The sequence below is a fragment of the Daktulosphaira vitifoliae genome, unplaced genomic scaffold, assembly GCF_025091365.1.
Source record: "Daktulosphaira vitifoliae isolate Bord-2020 unplaced genomic scaffold, ASM2509136v1 Scaffold_1, whole genome shotgun sequence".
Taxonomy (NCBI): Eukaryota; Metazoa; Arthropoda; class Insecta; order Hemiptera; family Phylloxeridae; genus Daktulosphaira; species Daktulosphaira vitifoliae.
In genome coordinates, this window is record NW_026099572.1 from 61,080,515 (window position 1) to 61,099,192 (window position 18,678).

General features: G+C 26.3%; 3 protein-coding genes across 4 annotated transcripts; 1 reads left to right on the forward strand and 2 right to left on the reverse strand.

Moving 5' to 3' along the window:
* Positions 1–4,405: 4,405 nt before the first annotated feature.
* Positions 4,406–12,199, forward strand: LOC126894415 (uncharacterized). 2 transcript variants are annotated; one of them, XM_050665440.1, is made up of 6 exons: positions 4,406–4,513; positions 10,544–11,436; positions 11,497–11,571; positions 11,647–11,727; positions 11,827–11,901; positions 12,079–12,199. In XM_050665440.1, exons 2-6 carry the CDS (start codon positions 10,545–10,547, stop codon positions 12,159–12,161), a joined length of 1,206 nt encoding a protein of 401 aa, XP_050521397.1. In that variant the 5' UTR covers positions 4,406–4,513; position 10,544; the 3' UTR covers positions 12,162–12,199. The 2 variants fall into 2 exon arrangements, with proteins under 2 accessions (XP_050521397.1, XP_050521396.1); XM_050665439.1 differs by lacking the exon at positions 4,406–4,513 and adding an exon at positions 4,968–4,990.
* Positions 12,200–16,192: 3,993 nt separating this feature from the next.
* LOC126894894 (uncharacterized) lies at positions 16,193–16,924 on the reverse strand. The gene has a single exon (XM_050666216.1). The coding sequence runs from the start codon at positions 16,922–16,924 to the stop codon at positions 16,193–16,195; it is 732 nt and encodes a 243-aa protein (XP_050522173.1).
* Positions 16,925–18,414, reverse strand: LOC126894900 (uncharacterized). The gene is made up of 2 exons (XM_050666231.1): positions 17,774–18,414; positions 16,925–17,699 (listed from the first exon to the last, which is right to left on the reverse strand). Exons 1-2 carry the CDS (start codon positions 18,412–18,414, stop codon positions 16,925–16,927), a joined length of 1,416 nt encoding a protein of 471 aa, XP_050522188.1.
* Between the last annotated feature and the right edge of the window lie 264 nt (positions 18,415–18,678).

Sequence of the window (18,678 nt, forward strand, 5' to 3'; positions counted from 1 at the left end):
ATACGTCAAAAGATCACAAATCGTATCTAGTCGAAGACATTACCCTTCAAAATTGAAAAAATTTCCCTCGTTCCCCGTAAATGGGGGAAACCTCCAAAAAAATTACAAATTTAAAAATCGCTAATTTTCGAAATTTTTTCAATTTTTTTTACTAAAAACTGCCGTAACTTTTTCAAAAATGAACATATGAATATAATTTTTTTTTATATAGATGCTTGATGTCTTTACCTATTATTTGGTATATTTTTTTTGTAATTTTGACTTTTTTCTCTGACCACAGGGGGGGATTTAAAATGACATCTTTTTCAAAAAGTCATCCCATGTTCTCTATAAAGACAATTAAAATCATTCATTTCTAATGTTTTTAAAGTATTTATTGACGAATTAAGTTTGATATGATAGGTTTCAACTACAAAATTTAATCATTTTACTTTGTAATTTAATAATTTTTTTACTCTATTTGTGTAATTTTTTGGTAACATGTTGCTATATAAATCATTTCTAAAAAAAATGATTGTTAGTTCTCCTGAATTAATAATGGATTTTTACAATTATAATCAAATTTTATTATACGCTCAATTAAGTAAATATTTTTAACAACTTTGTTTTGATTGGTTCATTTAGTTAAAGTAAATCATTAAAATTAATTCAGTTCTGGATATTTCAATAGTAGAATCTTTTTAAATATCAAAAATTACTTAGAAATGATTACTATGATTTCTATTTAAGTGTTCTATTACGATAAAAATGCAAAAAATAATGAGTTTTTCTGATAAATTTACAATAAATAATAATTATAAAACTTTCTGACTGCATATTAATCTTAAAAATAACATTGTTTTAATTCTCATAAAATTTTCTATTTAATGATTCATTCTAGTCAACGAAGGAGTAATTTTGCAGAATAGCAGAAAAAATTCCCAACAAACTTTTTTTTTTTTTGTTTTAATTAGGCAATTGGTGGATTATTCCAAAAGCAACATCAACTCTTATTTCTTTAATTATATCATGATTAGTAGTTCTTTGATTTTAAAATATAATATATGAATATATACTAATTATAATTATTAAATTTAGTATGAAATTGATATTTAATATTGTAATTTAAACGGAGAAATTATAAAAATAATAAAGAAGTTATATTTTGCTTTACTTTTACGTGTATAAAAATTTAAAGGGCTTGATACAATAATTTTCAATAAAAACTGTTTGTTACTATAAAAAAATGCACTGGACTACAAGGAACTTTCATCAGAAGCAAAAATATACTTTTCTAAATCAAATTTTCGCGTTGTTTTCAAATCTGCAAGTAGACTATTTCTATCACTTCTAATTTTTTATATTATTACTAATTATATATATAAAATAATAATTAAAAGAAAAAAAAATTTGTTTTCAAATTATTACTGATTTGATTTTTAATATGTTAAAAATAATCAGTCCAAATTTTCAATTTTAACCTATTTTTTTGGTTCTTTAAAGTTGATGAAAAATTTTTGATAAAGATTTATGAAAGTTTATAGTAAAATAAATTGAATATATTACCATAACTTTTAGCTCAATTACAAGTTTAAAATTGACATCTAGGCCTGTCAACAAAGGAAAAATTGCGGAAAAAATTTTGTTTTTTTAAAAGTTGAATTAAAATATGTATAATGACATACTAATAGTCCTCAAGATTGGAATTGAGCTTTTTTTTTAAATCCTCGCAAAAGTTCAAAAATATGAGCTTTCTTAATTTTCTCAAAAAAAAATATTTAACTTACAAAAAAAAGTTTCGCACAAAAGTTGTTTAAAAGACAATTATAAATAAAAATATAATCTTATATTTTTTCATTTAAACAAATATTTTTCGAGTTACATTACATTTAATATGAGTAATAAAATTTATATTCCATTTTTTTCATTTTACGGTTACTTTTTATCATGTTATACTTACATTAGACACAATGTTATAAATGCATATGTGTGTATGTGTGAGTTTATTTATTTATTGTATCATTAAAGTGTAGTGTATATTGAGATACAACCGATAGAGTAGGTAATTGATTTGACGCTATATTATTTAAACCCAACTAAACGCTAAATTGTACATTCCGAAATAACAATCATATTATGTCAATTGCCACCGGAATATCTGGTAATATTTTTCTTTTTCTTTGCCTTAATCCCAACTACTTGGGGTCGGCCACCCTTATCCTAAGCTTCCACTTGACACGATCTCCCACATCTTCTACGCTCACATCAGCTGTCCTCAAATCGCATTCAATAGCATCCCTCCATCTCTTTTTTGGTCTTCCTCTATCTCTTCTTCCTTCAACATTCATTTCTATAACTGTTCTTACAGCTTTCGATTCTTCTTTCCTCATACCATGACTAAACAATCTAAGTCTATTTTCTGTCATCTTATCCACGATTGACGCAACACCTATACTTCCTCTTATATGCTCGTTCCTTATCCTATCTTCTCTAGTCACTCCACTCATCCAACTAAGCATTCTCATCTCTGCTACACTTATTCTCTGCTCTACTTTCTTATCAACCGCCCAACACTATGAACCATACATCATAGCTGGCCTCACAATTTCATACTAAATTTAAAAACTATAATTAGTATTTATTCATATATTATATTTTAAAATCAAAGAACTACTAATCAGGATATAATTAAAGAAATAAGAGTTCATGTTGCTTTTAAAATATTTCACCAATTTCTCTAAAGGAAACACTATCTACAGATTTGCTTCGAAGCGTTTCTTATGATAGTGATTTTAATCACTGACAGATATCATTATACTTGATCCAACTATGCCACGTCACCACTGTGCCGCGACCCCCCTGTGATGGGTTTTTGTTATATTTATCTGTTCATTACGATCAGTCATACTCAATGACTGTCTGAAAAAATCATCTATTGTTTTTTTTATTATAAACTTTCACGAAAATCAACCATAAAGGATTAACAAAATAGGTTAAATATGTCATTTTTCATATTTTTAACACATTAATAATTAAAATCAGTATTAATTTAAAACAATTTTTGTTTTTAAGTGTTGTGCCCTCACAATTATCGTTTTACTTAGGCAAAAAATTGATTAAATATAATAAGAATAATTGTACAATTAAAAGTGAGTAAATAAATTTAGTATTTATGATATGTAAAGATTAAAAATTATTGATTTGAATATTAAATATTAGTAGATAATATAATAGTAAAAATTTAATAATATCAATCGCATTTGAAAGATAGATTTAAAAGAAAATTATAGAATACAGTAGAAAACATAACAGTATGATATTTTATAAGTATGTATGATGTTAAATATAATATTAAAAGATAAGACAATTTATAATTTTTGTTTTCATTTTTACATTTATATAAAAATAATGTGATAAGACTAATTCAAAACATTGTGAGAAAAAAAAATGTATAATGTTGTCTGAAAAATCATCATTCTGATCAGTTATTAAAAATAATAAGTTCAGACATTTTTCGTTCTTCTAGAATTTTTGCTTTTATAATTATAAGGTATTGCTATTTGGTTCTGTACATGATAATTATAGAAGTGCTATTCAAATTGGAAATCGATGATATTTCTTTATTTTTGGACTTCACATTTTTAGTTTGTTTAGCTGTGTTTCTTTTGAAGCTACAAATGTCAAAATAAAAAAAATTTTGCAAACACAAATAGATTTCTTTTATTTGTTTTTCTTCGTATGTACTGATATTATATGAGCTTTTGATTCCTTGGTTTTTACTGATAATTTGAATTCCGAAGTCTTCATCTGGTGAAGCTGATTCATCAGTGCTGAACTAATAATTATTATTCTAACTACCATTGCTAGTATGAATTGCATTTTCTTAATTCATATTAATCTTTTGTATTTTTTAATGATTTGAAATTGTTGAAACTTGCTTTACAATTGTTATGTTTTTACAAAATTATTTATTATATGAATCAATTATAAAATTACAAATACTGGTTGTATAAATAATACAATGTTTAGAAATATAAAATTAAATTTTAAGACATTCATTGTTTACATGTAAACATGGTATAATTAAATATATATTATATAATAATATTAAATATGGTAAATGAATTTTTATTGACATGCTTAATGCAATTAATTTTCATGATGTTTTAACAAAAGAATGTATGTAGTTTTTAAAAGACCAATAATATATATTTAAAGAATTATAAAATATATTTTTAGAATATAAAATGCTTCTTCTATAATTAAAAAAAATGTTTGGAATATTTTTCATATAAGAATTTAAGTTATAATTAAAAAAGTATAATAGGTTTACGTAATAAAAATGAAACCGTTTTATTAAAATTTAATAAAACGCTTTCAAAATATATTTAATATATTTTGAAAACTTATAGTTTTAAAATCTTGAGTAATTTTCAGTGTATTACGAATGCTATTAAAATAAGTCGAATCTAATTTAAAACGATTTGATGGTTTCATATATTCTTGTAAAAACTTACAATTGAATTGAATAAAGGTAAAAATTTGAAAATTTTCAATGACCTTTAAGAAATTTATTTTACTTTGGATTGATATATGCTTTTTTTCATTTTTCTTATTTAAATTATTGTCTAAAATGACAAAAGAATTTAAATAAATTGTTTGATATTAATTAATGCTGATGTTATAAAATTAAATAATGTATTTGATGTAGTATATTCATCTATTTGTTTGTATAACTCTACTTTCTGTGTTATACTTATAGATTTATTTAAATTTGGAAAAATAAAATTCTCAATTACATTTTCTTCGTCTGCTGCTTTAATTTCAACAATATCATTAAACTGTAAATTATTATATGGTGTTATTATTTTAGAGACTTGTTTGTGTTCAGAGCTTATTAAATGAGATAAAATATTAATTGTGTTGCCTTCCATATCTACAATGGTTGGCTTACTTTGTATGTTAGTGTTTAACATTGTGTTATTGGAATTTACACTTTTTCTATGTTTAGGTGAGTTATTCTCATCAATAATTATATTTTGAATACTAATGTTTAAAAAAATGTAACAGGTCATTAGTTTAATTATTATCCATTTTTTTTTATCTAGACCTGATGCTATTCTAGGCATTACAATGTGATTATCATGATGTTTTATCATTTTAATTTTTAAGTTGTTTAAAGCCTTTTTAATATTCACATATTCTGGTTTTTCGAAGTAATATTTTTTTGTAATTAAAAAATAAATAACTCTACCATTAATGCAGACGGGAACAGCATCATCTGTTTTTGGTTTTAATTTATATAAAGTTGGCGCCATATTACCATATTTGTTACATATGTCCAAGGCTATGCCTTTACTCATATTAAGGTCAACTGAAATACAATGTACTATTGAATAATAATCATACACTGTAACAGGGGCGTACTTAGGTATGTGGTGGCCCCTGGGCGGAATGCATTGTAAGGGTCTCTTTTACATAAACAAGGAAATATATTTTAGCTTCGATGCGAAGCTGAGAAGGTATTGGTTTTACTATGATTTTTTTTTTTTTGTGTCTGTTACCACTTTTTCTCAGCTCTCACCGAACGGATTTCTTTCAACGATACGTCAAAAGATCACAAATCGTATCTAGTCGAAGACATTACCCTTCAAAATTGAAAAAATTTCCCTCGTTCCCCGTAAATGGGGGAAACCTCCAAAAAAATTACAAATTTAAAAATCGCTAATTTTCGAAATTTTTTCAATTTTTTTTACTAAAAACTGCCGTAACTTTTTCAAAAATGAACATATCAATATAATTTTTTTTTATATAGATGCTTGATGTCTTTACCTATTATTTGGTATATTTTTTTTGTAAATTTGACCTTTTATCTGCCCACAGGGGGGGATTTAAAATGACAACTTTTTCACAAAAAATTAACTTTTTCAACTTAACTTTTGAAAATGTTCCGGAAGGTCTGACACTTTTATATATATCTTAAATTAAAGCTAATGTAATGTACTTTAATTTGAAAAAAAAAAATTTGACCTCTGGACTTTTCTTCACGGCGAAAATGGCTACCGAATGCTATTTTCGTGTGAAAATTCTCGATTTTATTATTTATATTATATTTAACTTTATAATGCTATAACTTATTGAAAAGTTTATGGATCCACACAATTTTTTTATCAGAAATAATATTTTTTAATAAACCCTTTTTCATTCGACATACTTTATCTTAATCGAGATATTAAGGGACCAGCAGATCAAGTAGCTTTTGGAATAAAACACCAATTTTTTTAAAATTAAACACTATCTAAAGATTTGCATCGAAGCGTTTATTTTTGATAGTGATTTTAATCACTGTCAGATATCATTATACTTGATCCAACTATGCCACGTCACCACTGTGCCGCGACCCCCCTGTGCTGGGTTTTTTTACTTATTAAATAACAATTATTATCATGTTTGTGATACCAATGTATACCAAATTTGTGGGGGCCCCTGGGCTGCAGCCCACTCAGCCCTCCCCTAAATCCGGCCCTTCACTGTAAACTGATCCATTACTTTTTCAGTAAAATTAGAATTTAATTGATTAAGATTTAAATTATTATCAAGAAATATGGGTAGTTGAATTTGCTGATTCAAACACATTGTTTGTTTATCAAAGTCTAAGACATAGTTGTTTTTGTCTAAAAATTCATTACCAAGAATAATCATACAAGATTATTGTTTTACTACGAATACTCTAATGACAAAATCTACTGATTCAATATTTAAGATAATATTTGTTGCGCCTAAAATATTTAATGGTTTACTGTCAGGACCATATATATTTGAAAAACATTGTGATTCGATCTGATTGTTTGGGATCAAATTATGTGTTATGCAACATATATTTGAACCTGTGTCAATGGTGATAAGAATTTTAATATCATAAAATAAAGCATAAAAATGTAAAGCAATAGGAATGTGACTTTTTTGAGTCACATTATTATTAATATTGTGTGCTGATTTAAAAGGTAAACTGTTATATTTTATAAGCTTTAAATTAAGATATATATAAAAGTGTCAGTCTTTCCGGAACACTTTCATAAATTAAGTTGAAAAATTTCTACTTTCTTTATGCTTTTTTATGTTTTGAATCCCCCTGTATTAAGGGATATGGTCTGATTTAAAAAAAAAGTATTTAGAATGAAAGAAGTATATATATATATATTATTTCTTATAAAAAAATTGTATTGATCCACACATTTTTCAAAAAGTTATAACATTTTAAATTTAAAAATGTAAAATATAAAATTGAGAATTTTAACACAAAAATAGCATACGGTAGCCATTTTAACCGTGAAGACAAAATAAAGACCGACATTTTTTTTTCCATAATAAAGTATATTACATTAGCTTTAATTTAAGATGTATATAAAAGTGTCAGACCTTCCGGAACATTTTCAAAAGTTCAATTTTTGTAAAAAAGTTATCATTTTAAATCCCCACCTGTGGGCAGGTAACGGGTTAAACTTATAAAAAAATACAACAAGTGATAGGTAAAGATGTTAACCATCTATAAAAAAAAAATTATATTGATATGTTCGTTTTTAAAAAAGTTATAGCAATTTTTAGTAAAAAAAATTGAAAAAATTTCGAAAATAAGCGATTTTTAAATTTGTAATTTTGGAGGTTCCCCCCATTTATGGGGAATAAGGGAGATTTGTGATCTTTTGACGTATCATTGAAAGAAATCGGTTCGGTGAGAGCTGAGAAAAAGTGGTAACGCACACAAAAAAAAAAAAACACATCATAGTAAAATTAATACCTTCTCAGCTTCGCATCGAAGCTAAAATTAACATTTTCAACTTAACTTTTGAAAATGTTCGTGAAAGACTGACACTTTTATATATACTTTAAATTAAAGCTAATGTAATATACTTTACTAAAAAATATTTGACCTCTGGACTTGTCTTCATGATGAAAATGACTACCGTATGTAAAAATATGCTATTTTTGTGAAAAAATTCTTCATATTATATTTTACATTTTTTAACATCATGTTGCTATAACTTTTTAAAAAATGTATGAATCAATTTTATTCTTTAATAATAAATATTTTATAAATATTTCTTTATATATACCTCGATGCAAAACTGAGAATATATTTTTTTGTGACTATGATTTATTTTCTCTGCTCTAACTTGACCTACTTTCTTCAACGATATGTCAAATGATTACAATTAGTTAAAGTGAAGATAATACCCTCAAAATTTGAAAAAAAATTCTAATCTATCAATTAAACAGTTACTTGTCCCATGTTATCCATACAGACAATTAAAATCATTCATTTTTAATGTTTTCAAAGTATTTATTGACGAATTGAGTTTGATATGATAGGTTTCAACTATAAAATTTAATCATTTTACTTTGTAATTTAATAATTTTTTTACTCTATTTGTGTGTGCTACTACTAAACTATAATATTACAAATTTTTTGGTAACATATTGCTATATAAATAATTTCTAAAAAAAATGATTGTTTTTTCTCCTGAAATAACAATTGATTTTTACAAATATTATAATATTAAATTTTAAAAATTAATAAATATCAAATTTTATAATACGCTCAATTGAGTAAATCTTTTTAACTTTGTTTTGATTGGTTCATTTAGTTAAAGTAAATCATTAAAATTAATTAACTTCTGAATATTTCAATTATAGAATCTTTTTATACACCAAAAGTTACTAGGAAATTATTACTATTACTTCTATTTAAGTGTTCTATTACGATAAAAATGCAATAAAATATTGAGCTATTCTGATAAATTTACTATAAATAGTATTTATAAAACTTCCCTACTGCATATTAATATTAACGATACAATTTTTTTAATTCTCATAAAATTTTCTATTTAATGATGTCAATTTCAAACTTACCAATTGAGCTAAAAGTTATGGCAAAATAAATTATTTTTTTTTATTATAAACATTCATAAAAATCAACTTTATACGATTAAAAAAATAGATAAAATATGTCATTTTCCTCATTTTTAACATATTAATAATTAAAATCAGTATTAATTTAAAACCATTTTTTTTTGTTCTTAATTATTTTTTTTATATGTAAATACTATTTTTAAATAATATTAAAACTTGGAAGTGATAGAAAAAGTCAAATTACACATTTGAAAACATCGCGAAAAGTTGATTTAGAAAAGTATATTTTTGTTTCTGATGAAAGTTCTTTGTGTATTTAAATTTTTTTGATTTAATCTATTCTAAACTCTATTCTAAACTTTAATCACAAATCGTATCTATTTGGTTTTTTATGACATCAATATTCGCAGGTACACAGCAATGTTATTATCAATGGTAGTAAGGCACATTGTTGTGATTTTATAAATATACTAACTGGCAATATAAAAAGTATATCTATTGATTGTCATACTTGGTAATAAACAATCCGTGACTGTGACAGCAATGTCATAGAAAACTAATTAGCTACCTTTGCTGGGATTTTTAAGTTAGTCACTTCTTTTTCTCAACTCTCACCGAACCGATTTCTTTCAACGATACGTCAAACGATCACAAATCGTATCACATTGAAGACATTACTCTCAAAAGTTGAAAAAAATTCCCTCGTTCCCCATAAATGGGGGAAATCTAAAAAAAAATTACAATATTTTCACAAAAACTTTACTGTTAAACTTAACTTTTGGAAGTGTTCCAGGAAGTCTGACACATTTATATATATCTTAAATTAAAGCTAATATAATGTACTTTATTATGGAAAAAAAAAATTCGGAATTTATTTTGTCTTCATGGTGAAAAAGGCTACCGAATGCTATTTTTGTGTGAAAATTCTCGATTTTATTTTTTACATTTTTAACTTTATAATGCTATAACTTATTTAAAAGTATATGGATCAACACAATTTTTTTATGAGAAATAATATTTATATCTCTTTAAAGATAAAGTATTCGACATACTTTATCTTCATCAGGATATTAATAAGAAAATAGCTGATCATGTAGCTTTTGGAATAATCCACCAATTTTTTAAAATTAATCACTATCTAAAGATTTGCATCAAAGCGTTTTATATGATTGTGATTTTAATCGCTGTTAGATATCATTATATTTGATTCAACTATGACACGTCACCACTGTTCCGCGACCCCCCTGTGAGAGGTTTTTTTTTATTGAAATGATGTAATATTTTTCATGACAATAATTAAACCTATATTATATTTATAAAAACATATTTTCATATTGACAAAGACTCTACAATTGATAAATTTTTTCTTGTGATAAACAATAATTATTTATAAGAATAATTATTTTATTGGTATTAATAAAACATTATCATAAATCGTTAAGAAATACTCTCTATAAAAATTAATTTAGGTTTTCTTTGGGTGAACCTGTGTTTCATTCCAATCACACATAAATAGTATTGTTTTTCTAAGTACACCTGTGTATAATCAGTCTCCCTTATATGCTAGTATGTATTTAGTATGGAAATAAAATAAATTATTAATATCACTATAAAATTGAAACAAATTTTTGTGCGAATATATTTTTTTTCTTAGAATGAGAAACTTTTCGAAAATGAAAATAGCAATAATACTGAATATTCAAGTGTACTTTTATATATTTTTCGCTATCTTGTATACTGAAGGAACAAATAATACAAAAAAAAGCGCTTATATAATAAATAATTTACTACAAATACCCGGATGGAAGAATATTAATGATGTCAAACATATTAAATATAGGACGAAAGACATTTATCCAAACGAAATAATTAATAAACCTGTAACATTATACAATTGCGATAATTTCATACGGCACGCAACAATATTCCTTGGATGTTCTTACAGTCATGATTTAAATGTGATGTTTTTTGCACTTTTTAATTTTCTTGAACATTGTTGTAAGCTACTAAAATCTGATAAGGTTCGTGCACACAAATGTACAGTAACACTTTTAGCAAAAATAATTGAAATTGTTCCAATGGCCAAAATTATGGAAGGAGCTTTAAATGCTATAGAACAATATCATAATAAGCCAATGAACATCCAAAGAAAACATTGTGTTATTTTAAGTGACGTTCTAACATATTTAAAGGAAAATGAAAATTTAAAAAAATGTATTCCTTTGAGTATTGATAATTATTCTATTAATGCAGCATTATTTAGAATTAGGGAAATTATGTTAATAATGAATTTAAAACTTGAGAAAAATACAAGATTTTGTAAACTAATATCTTTAGATTTATTTTCATTGTGGAATTTATGGAATATGGAATTCAACACATTAAACTTTCTAGGAAAATATCAAGAACTATTCATTTTTCTTAGTGACAAAATTAATGATTTAATCTTAACGACAATTTGTAAAAAGTACATCGAACTTGGATTTAAATTTGATTTGAATACAAGTCAGACATTATTACCTAGTCCACCTTACAATGACAACCAAGGTATTGTTATTGAAACAATATAAAACTGAATTAAAATTATTTTTTTATGAACATGTTTAGATACTACACAAAATCCAATAAATATGATACAATATGCCAATGAAGTAAATGCGATGAAAAATATTGTACAAGAATGTAAAGTTTTAATTATATAGTATTCTACATATATTTTAATTTAAATTGAGCTTAATAGTATTTTAATATTTTTAGATATTATACAATACAAAAATTCTATAAATTTGGTGCAACCTACCAATGAAGTAAATAAACAGGATGGAATTAAAAAAGATGGTAATTATTTTATAATAAACTAGTGTACTTTTATTTATTTATAATATGTTATTAAAAAATCTAAAACTTAATAAACAATTTTTATATTAACAAATTTAGATACCACTCAAAATCCAATAAATTTGTCAGAACATACCAATGAATTAAATGCCCTAGAAGATATTCAACAACATGGTAAATCTAGTTTTTAATATTAATTGGGTTTAAATTGAGCTAAAAAACATAATAATATTTTTACATATTACACAATATTCGTTGGTTAAAAAATATTGTGCTGTTATTTCATTTAATCAATTTGATACATCATTTCACAAATCTATTTCTAATAATTTATTTTTTTTTTTAAATTAGATGTCACGTGTGAAGCAAAAGATGATTCAAATTTACAAATTGAATATACTAATGATACGAGACCATTTTATACGTTCATTTAAGTTAATTTGAACAGAATAAATTTTTATATTATCAGTTACTATATAAAACAATTTTTTTAATTTAGTTTATTTGCATTGTTTATTATTTAATAAGAAACTTATCTACTAATGCAAATGGCTTCAATATTTAAAAAAACAGGCTATTTTAGTTTTCAATTTTTTTTTTTTTTTTAAATAAAGGTCTGCCAAGCAATGAGGCCATCGATTTTCATAAAAGTTACACGTATATGCTTACATAGCTTAGCATTACGTAGCTTACATTGAATATAAACATTAACTTATTTTGAAATTTTTACCTCTAAATTAAGTAGTACGACTTTGAATTAGTTATAAATTTTAACTTTTATCTACTAACCCACGCGATATACTGTTGCCGAAACGGTAACAGTGCAGTCTTTCACGCTTAATGTATGAAGTTCAAACCACGGAAATTGAAATGTTTTTTTGCATTTTTCTCTTAATTCTTTTGGAAAAAAATTTAAATTATTTTGATATTTATCAATTTAGATTTAATAATTTCAATAAATTTCAAGGACCTCATTACTGTAGTTTCGTCTTGTGAGAAAGAATTTCTTATTCATATTAAAATTATTTTAGTATTTGGTTTAATTTTGTGCCTGTAATGTATTTTTCTCAGCTTTCATTTAACCTATTTTTTTTAACGATATATCAAATGATCACAACTAGTATGTGTATAAAGATATTACCCACAAAATAAGTTATTTCTAAAAACTGGTTTTGGTTATCATATAAATTTAACAAATGATAATAAATATTTATTCGTATATCACATTTAAAAATCATAAATTTATAATCATGACATATATAAAATACCCAGCACAGAGTGGTCGCGGCACAGTGGTGACGTGGCATAATTGGATGAAGTATAATGATATCTGACAGTGATTAAAATCACTATAAAAAAAAAACGCTTCGATGCAAATCTTTAGATAGTGTTTAATTTTAAAAAATTGGTGTATTATTCCAAAAGCTACATGATCTTCTAGTTGTTTATTAATATCCTGATTAAGATAAAGTATGTCGAATGAAAAAGAGATTATTAAAAAATATTATTTCTCATAAAAAAATTGTATTGATCCATACATTTTTTAAAAAGTTATAGCCTTTTAAAATAAAAAACGGTAGCACAGTGGGTCCGAGGCACAGTGTGGACGAGGCATAGATGGGACAAGTATAGATGATATCTGATAGTGATTAAAATCACTATCAAAAGAAACGCTTTGATGCAAATTTGTAGATAGTGTTTCATTTAGAGAAATTGGTGGATTATTTCAAAAGCAACATCAAATCTTATTGTTTTGATTATATCCTGATTAGTAGTTCTTTGATTTTAAAATATAATATATGAATAAATACTAATTGTGAGGCCAGCTATGATGTATGGTTCATAGTGTTGGGCGGTTGATAAGAAAGTAGAGCAGAGAATAAGTGTAGCAGAGATAAGAATACTTAGTTAGATGAGTGAAGTGACTAGAGAAGATGGGATAAGGAACGAGCATATAAGAGGAAGTATAGGTGTTGCGTCAATCGTGGATAAGACGACAGAAAATAGAGTTAGATTGTTTAGTCATGTTATGAGGAGAGAAGAATCGGATTCTGTAAGAACAGTTATAGAAATGAATTTGAAGGAAGAAGAGATAGAGGAAGACCTAAAAAGAGATGGAGGGATGCTATTGAATATGATTTGAGGACAGCTGATGTGAGTGTAGAAGATGTGGGAGATAGTGTTAAGTGGAAGCTTAGGATAAGGGTGGCCGATCCCAAGTAAATGGGATTAAGGTTAGGAAAAAGAAGGAGATTTTTAACTTGGCTAACCATGGAACACTCGTAGTTGACATACCATGATATTTCTAACTTTTGTAATAAAGGTTACAGATAATCATTTCCATAATAACCTCGTTTAACGTTATTATTATTATCCATGGAAATTAAATCGCGTACTGTTACCAGTAAATAACGTAATAATACAGTGTTCTTTCCGTCCTTTACATTATATACTTTCCATCGGGTGTAACAAACGATAACTTATCTTTAGTACCTAAATCATTTATGGGACACTGATAATATGCAATAAACAAATTTAACGTTTAACTCACACATACACACATTAGCATTTATAACATTGTGTCTAATGTAAATATAACATGATAAAAAGTAACCATAAAATGAAAAAAATTGAATATAAATTTTAGTACTCATATTAAATGTAATATAATTCGAAAAATATTTGTTTAAATGAAAAAATATAAGATAATTTTTTTGTTTATAATTGTCTTTTAAACAACTTTCGTACGAAAGTTTTTTTTTTAAGTTAAATATTTTTTGAGAAAATTAAAAAAGCTCATATTTTTTAACTTTTGCGAGGCTGTAAAAAAAAAGCTCAATTCCAATCAATGAGGACTATTAGTATGTCATTATACATATTTTAATTCATCTTTTAAAAAAACAAAATTTGGTTGGGAATTTTTTTCGCAATTTTTCCTTTGTTGACAGGCCTAGATGTCAATTTTAAACTTGTAATTGAGATAAAAGTTATGGTAATATATTCAATTTTTTTTACTTTAAACTTTCATAAATCTTTATCAAAAATTTTTCATCAACTTTAAAGAACCAAAAAAATAGGTTAAAATTGAAAATTTGGACTGATTATTTTTAACATATTAAAAATCAAATCAGTAATAATTTGAAAACAATTTTTTTTTTTTTTTAATTATTATTTTATATATATAATTAGTAATAATATAAAAAATTAGAAGTGATAGAAATAGTCTACTTGCAGATTTGAAAACAACGCGAAAATTTGATTTAGAAAAGTATATTTTTGCTTCTGATGAAAGTTCCTTGTAGTCCAGTGCATTAATTTATAGTAACAAATAGTTTTTATTGGAAAATATTGTATCGAGCCCTTTAAATTTTTATACACGTAAAAGTAAAGCAAAATATAACTTCTTTATTTTTTTATAATTTCTCCGTTTAAATTAAAATATTAAATTATTGAATATCAATTTCATACTAAATTTAATAATTATAATTAATATATATTGGTATATTATATTTTAAAATCAAAGAACTACTAATCATGATATAATTAAAGAAATAAGAGTTGATGTTGCTTTTGGAATAATCCACCAATTTCCTACTTAAAACAAAAAAAAAAAAAGTTTGTTGGGAATTTTTTCTGCTATTCTGCAAAATTACTCCTTCGTTGACTAGAATGAATCATTAAATAGAAAATTTTATGAGAATTAAAACAATGTTATTTTTAAGATTAATATGCAGTCAGAAAGTTTTATAATTATTATTTATTGTAAATTTATCAGAAAAACTCATTATTTTTTGCATTTTTATCGTAATAGAACTGTTGCGTCTGGTTCAATATGTATAATAAATAAATTGATAAATATGAATGTTTATTAATTGTGGACTGTATCTTTTATTATTATTTTATTGTAAGCTGGCGATTTGTCCGCGCGCATACGTATATCGAGCATAACTGGTCTTATATTGGTCGGCGACCATCATTATTATTGGTATCGCTTAATCGCGTGATAACGAGCGCGAACACACCGCCTACCTTGAAATAACACATTTCAATAGAATCAATATAAAGTACATATAAATAATAAGATTATGACAAACAATTGACCCACATTCATGGCCAAAAATATAAACAATAATTCTGTAAAACATTCTCAGATAAATAACAAATAATTAGAACTTAGAACTAAAATATCATGCTTTAAATAAATTACAAATAATTAAATTAATATATAAATAAATAATAAAAATTAAGGTAACTAAATTTAGCAACAAACATTAGCTGCAGGACACTTTAACAATGAACATATTTTATAATAGAGATACAAATAATATATAATACATTACATACATAAAAAAAAAAAACAACAAGAATTTATATCACAATATTTAGACTAGATATTATTATTATCTTTTTTTTTCAAATCATAAGCATTTTAACATAATTTACTAAACATACATTTTAAACATTTTTAATTATTTGAACTTGCTGTACAATTTCCCTCGAAAGGTAATGGACATAATTGACGAACAGCTCGTTTATATACACCGGTTGCTGTACGGATAGTAGCCACTCGTACGACGCCATCAGAACCACTATGAACTTCCATTATTCTTCCAATTGACCATTTTAAAGGGGGCAAGTTTTCATCACGCATGAGAACTACAGTGTTTTTCTTCAAGCCAAGACCATTTGATTGTGACCATTTTTTTCGCTCTTGTAACTGATTGAGATACTGGTTCTTCCATCTAATCCATATTTTTTGCGTAATTTGAACAACACGCCTCCAGCGAGTTAGTCTGTTCTCCATAATATTCGTTACCTCACGTTCAGGAAAAGCAGATAGTGAGTCACCTATCAAAAAATGACCAGGTGTTAAAACCGATAAGTCACTTGGATCCGTGGATAAAGGTGTCAACGGTCGCGAATTTAATATGGCTTCTACTCGAACAAGTATTGTATATAACTCTTCATAGTTAAACAGAGCATTACCAATCGATTTGAGCAAATGTGCCTTAACAGATTTAACAGACGCCTCCCACAATCCGCCAAAGTGAGGACTACGGGCCGGAATAAAATGCCATTGAATTCCTATATTATTTAATTCATTTTTAACTTCTGGTTTAGCTAAAAGTTCATGCACTTCTCGAAGTTGTCGATTAACCGCAACAAAGTTTTTTCCGTTATCTGAATATACATCCATTCAATAACCACGTCTATCACAGANTACATCCATACAATAACCACGTCTATCACAGAATCTCCGTAACGTATTAAGGAAAGACTCCGCTGTCAAATCGCCTACTAATTCTATATGAATAGCTTTTGTGACAAGACAAACCCAGATACTGATATACGCTTTAGTCTTAGGCGCGTTTCTTCGCAAACTAGATCGCACAAACACTGGACCAGCAAAATCTACGCCACATTTAACAAAGGCTCGCGCTGGTTCGACTCGGTCCTTAGGTAAGTCACCCATGATGGGCTCAAATACAACCGGTTTGTATTTGAAACATTTGACACATTTTCTAGATATATTTCTGGCTATATTACGTCCATTAATCGGCCAATATCTCAAACGTATATTAGCTAACATCGCTTGTGGACCGGCGTGTAATGATTTTTCGTGTTCATCCAGAAATAATAATTTTGTAAAAGCACTATCAGCGGGTAACACTATCGGATGTTTTTGAAAAAATGATAGTGAGACGGCATGTTTTAATCTACCGCCTACCCTGATTATACCATCGTTGTCTAGAAATGGTTTAAGACGAAAAAGTTTACTTTTACTGGACACTAATTTTGAGTTTTTTAAGTCACACAACTCAGTAAAAAATTCTTCTAGTTGCGCTACCTTCACTAATCGTTTAAGGGCATTTTCAATTTCTGTAACTTCAACAGGACCATAAATATTAGTGTCACTCGATAAAAAATTTAACTTCACACGAAGACAATAAGCCACAACATGTAAAAGTTTACTTAATGAAGAAAATAATTTAAAAATTTGATTAAAAGAATTATTTTCCGTTGTTACGAATAAATTAGTAATTACTTTTTCTTCAGACAAATATTCACTTTTAGAATTAAGTTCTTGAAAGTTACTTGGCCATTGAGTATNTTAAGTTCTCGAAAGTTACTTGGCCATTGAGTATGTTCCCCTTTCAACCAACTAGGTCCGTTCCACCATAAATCTAAACCTTTCATTTGTGATGGAAAACAGCCTCTTGACACTATGTCCGCTGGATTGTCGCTGGACGCAACATGCCTCCATTGTGAAACAGACGTTAACTCTTGTATTTCACTTACTCTGTTTCCCACAAAAGTTTTCCAACGAGACGACGGAGATAATAACCAATTTAATACCAGTGTCGAATCTGTCCAATAAAAATATTCATTTATAGGTAACTGTAATTTTGGTGCATATTTTGACATAAGGCGAGCGGCCAAAAGCGCAGCTAACAGTTCGAGCCGAGGTAACGAAACTACCTTTAATGGCGCGACTCTTGATTTTGCACACAATAAATTTATTACTACTTTACCATAAATGTCTGTAGCGCGTGTGTATATACAAGCACCATAGGCTTGCATACTTGCGTCAGCGAACGCGTGTAATTCTAGTTTTTTAATTTTTTCGATGCCGAGAACTAGATGATTGATTTTAATATTATTAATTTGCTCCAGTTCCACACGCATTTTTGACCCATCTTGTTATAATGGAATAGGTAAAACGTCATCCCAGTTTATTTTTTGCAACCATAACTGTTGCATAATCATCTTAAACCTAATTATTACTGGAGCGATTAATCCAAGTGGATCGAATAGCGACGATATTTCGGATAGAACTAGTCTTTTTGTAAATCGACCAGATATTTTTATTGGTTTTATATTGTATTGATAGCAATCGTTCTCGTGATTCCAATATAATCCAAGGATTTTAGTAATATTTTTATTAGGCTC

Coding starts and splice junctions, on each gene's coding strand:
- LOC126894415 (XM_050665439.1), top strand. Junction 11,572..11,646: donor GAAAAATATTGTACAAGAAT/GTAAAGTTTTAA, acceptor TAATATTTTTAG/ATATTATACAATACAAAAAT. Junction 11,902..12,078: donor AGAAGATATTCAACAACATG/GTAAATCTAGTT, acceptor TTTTTAAATTAG/ATGTCACGTGTGAAGCAAAA.
- LOC126894894 (XM_050666216.1), bottom strand. CDS start 16,924: ATGGATGTATATTCAGATAACGGAAAAAACTTTGTTGCGGTTAATCGA.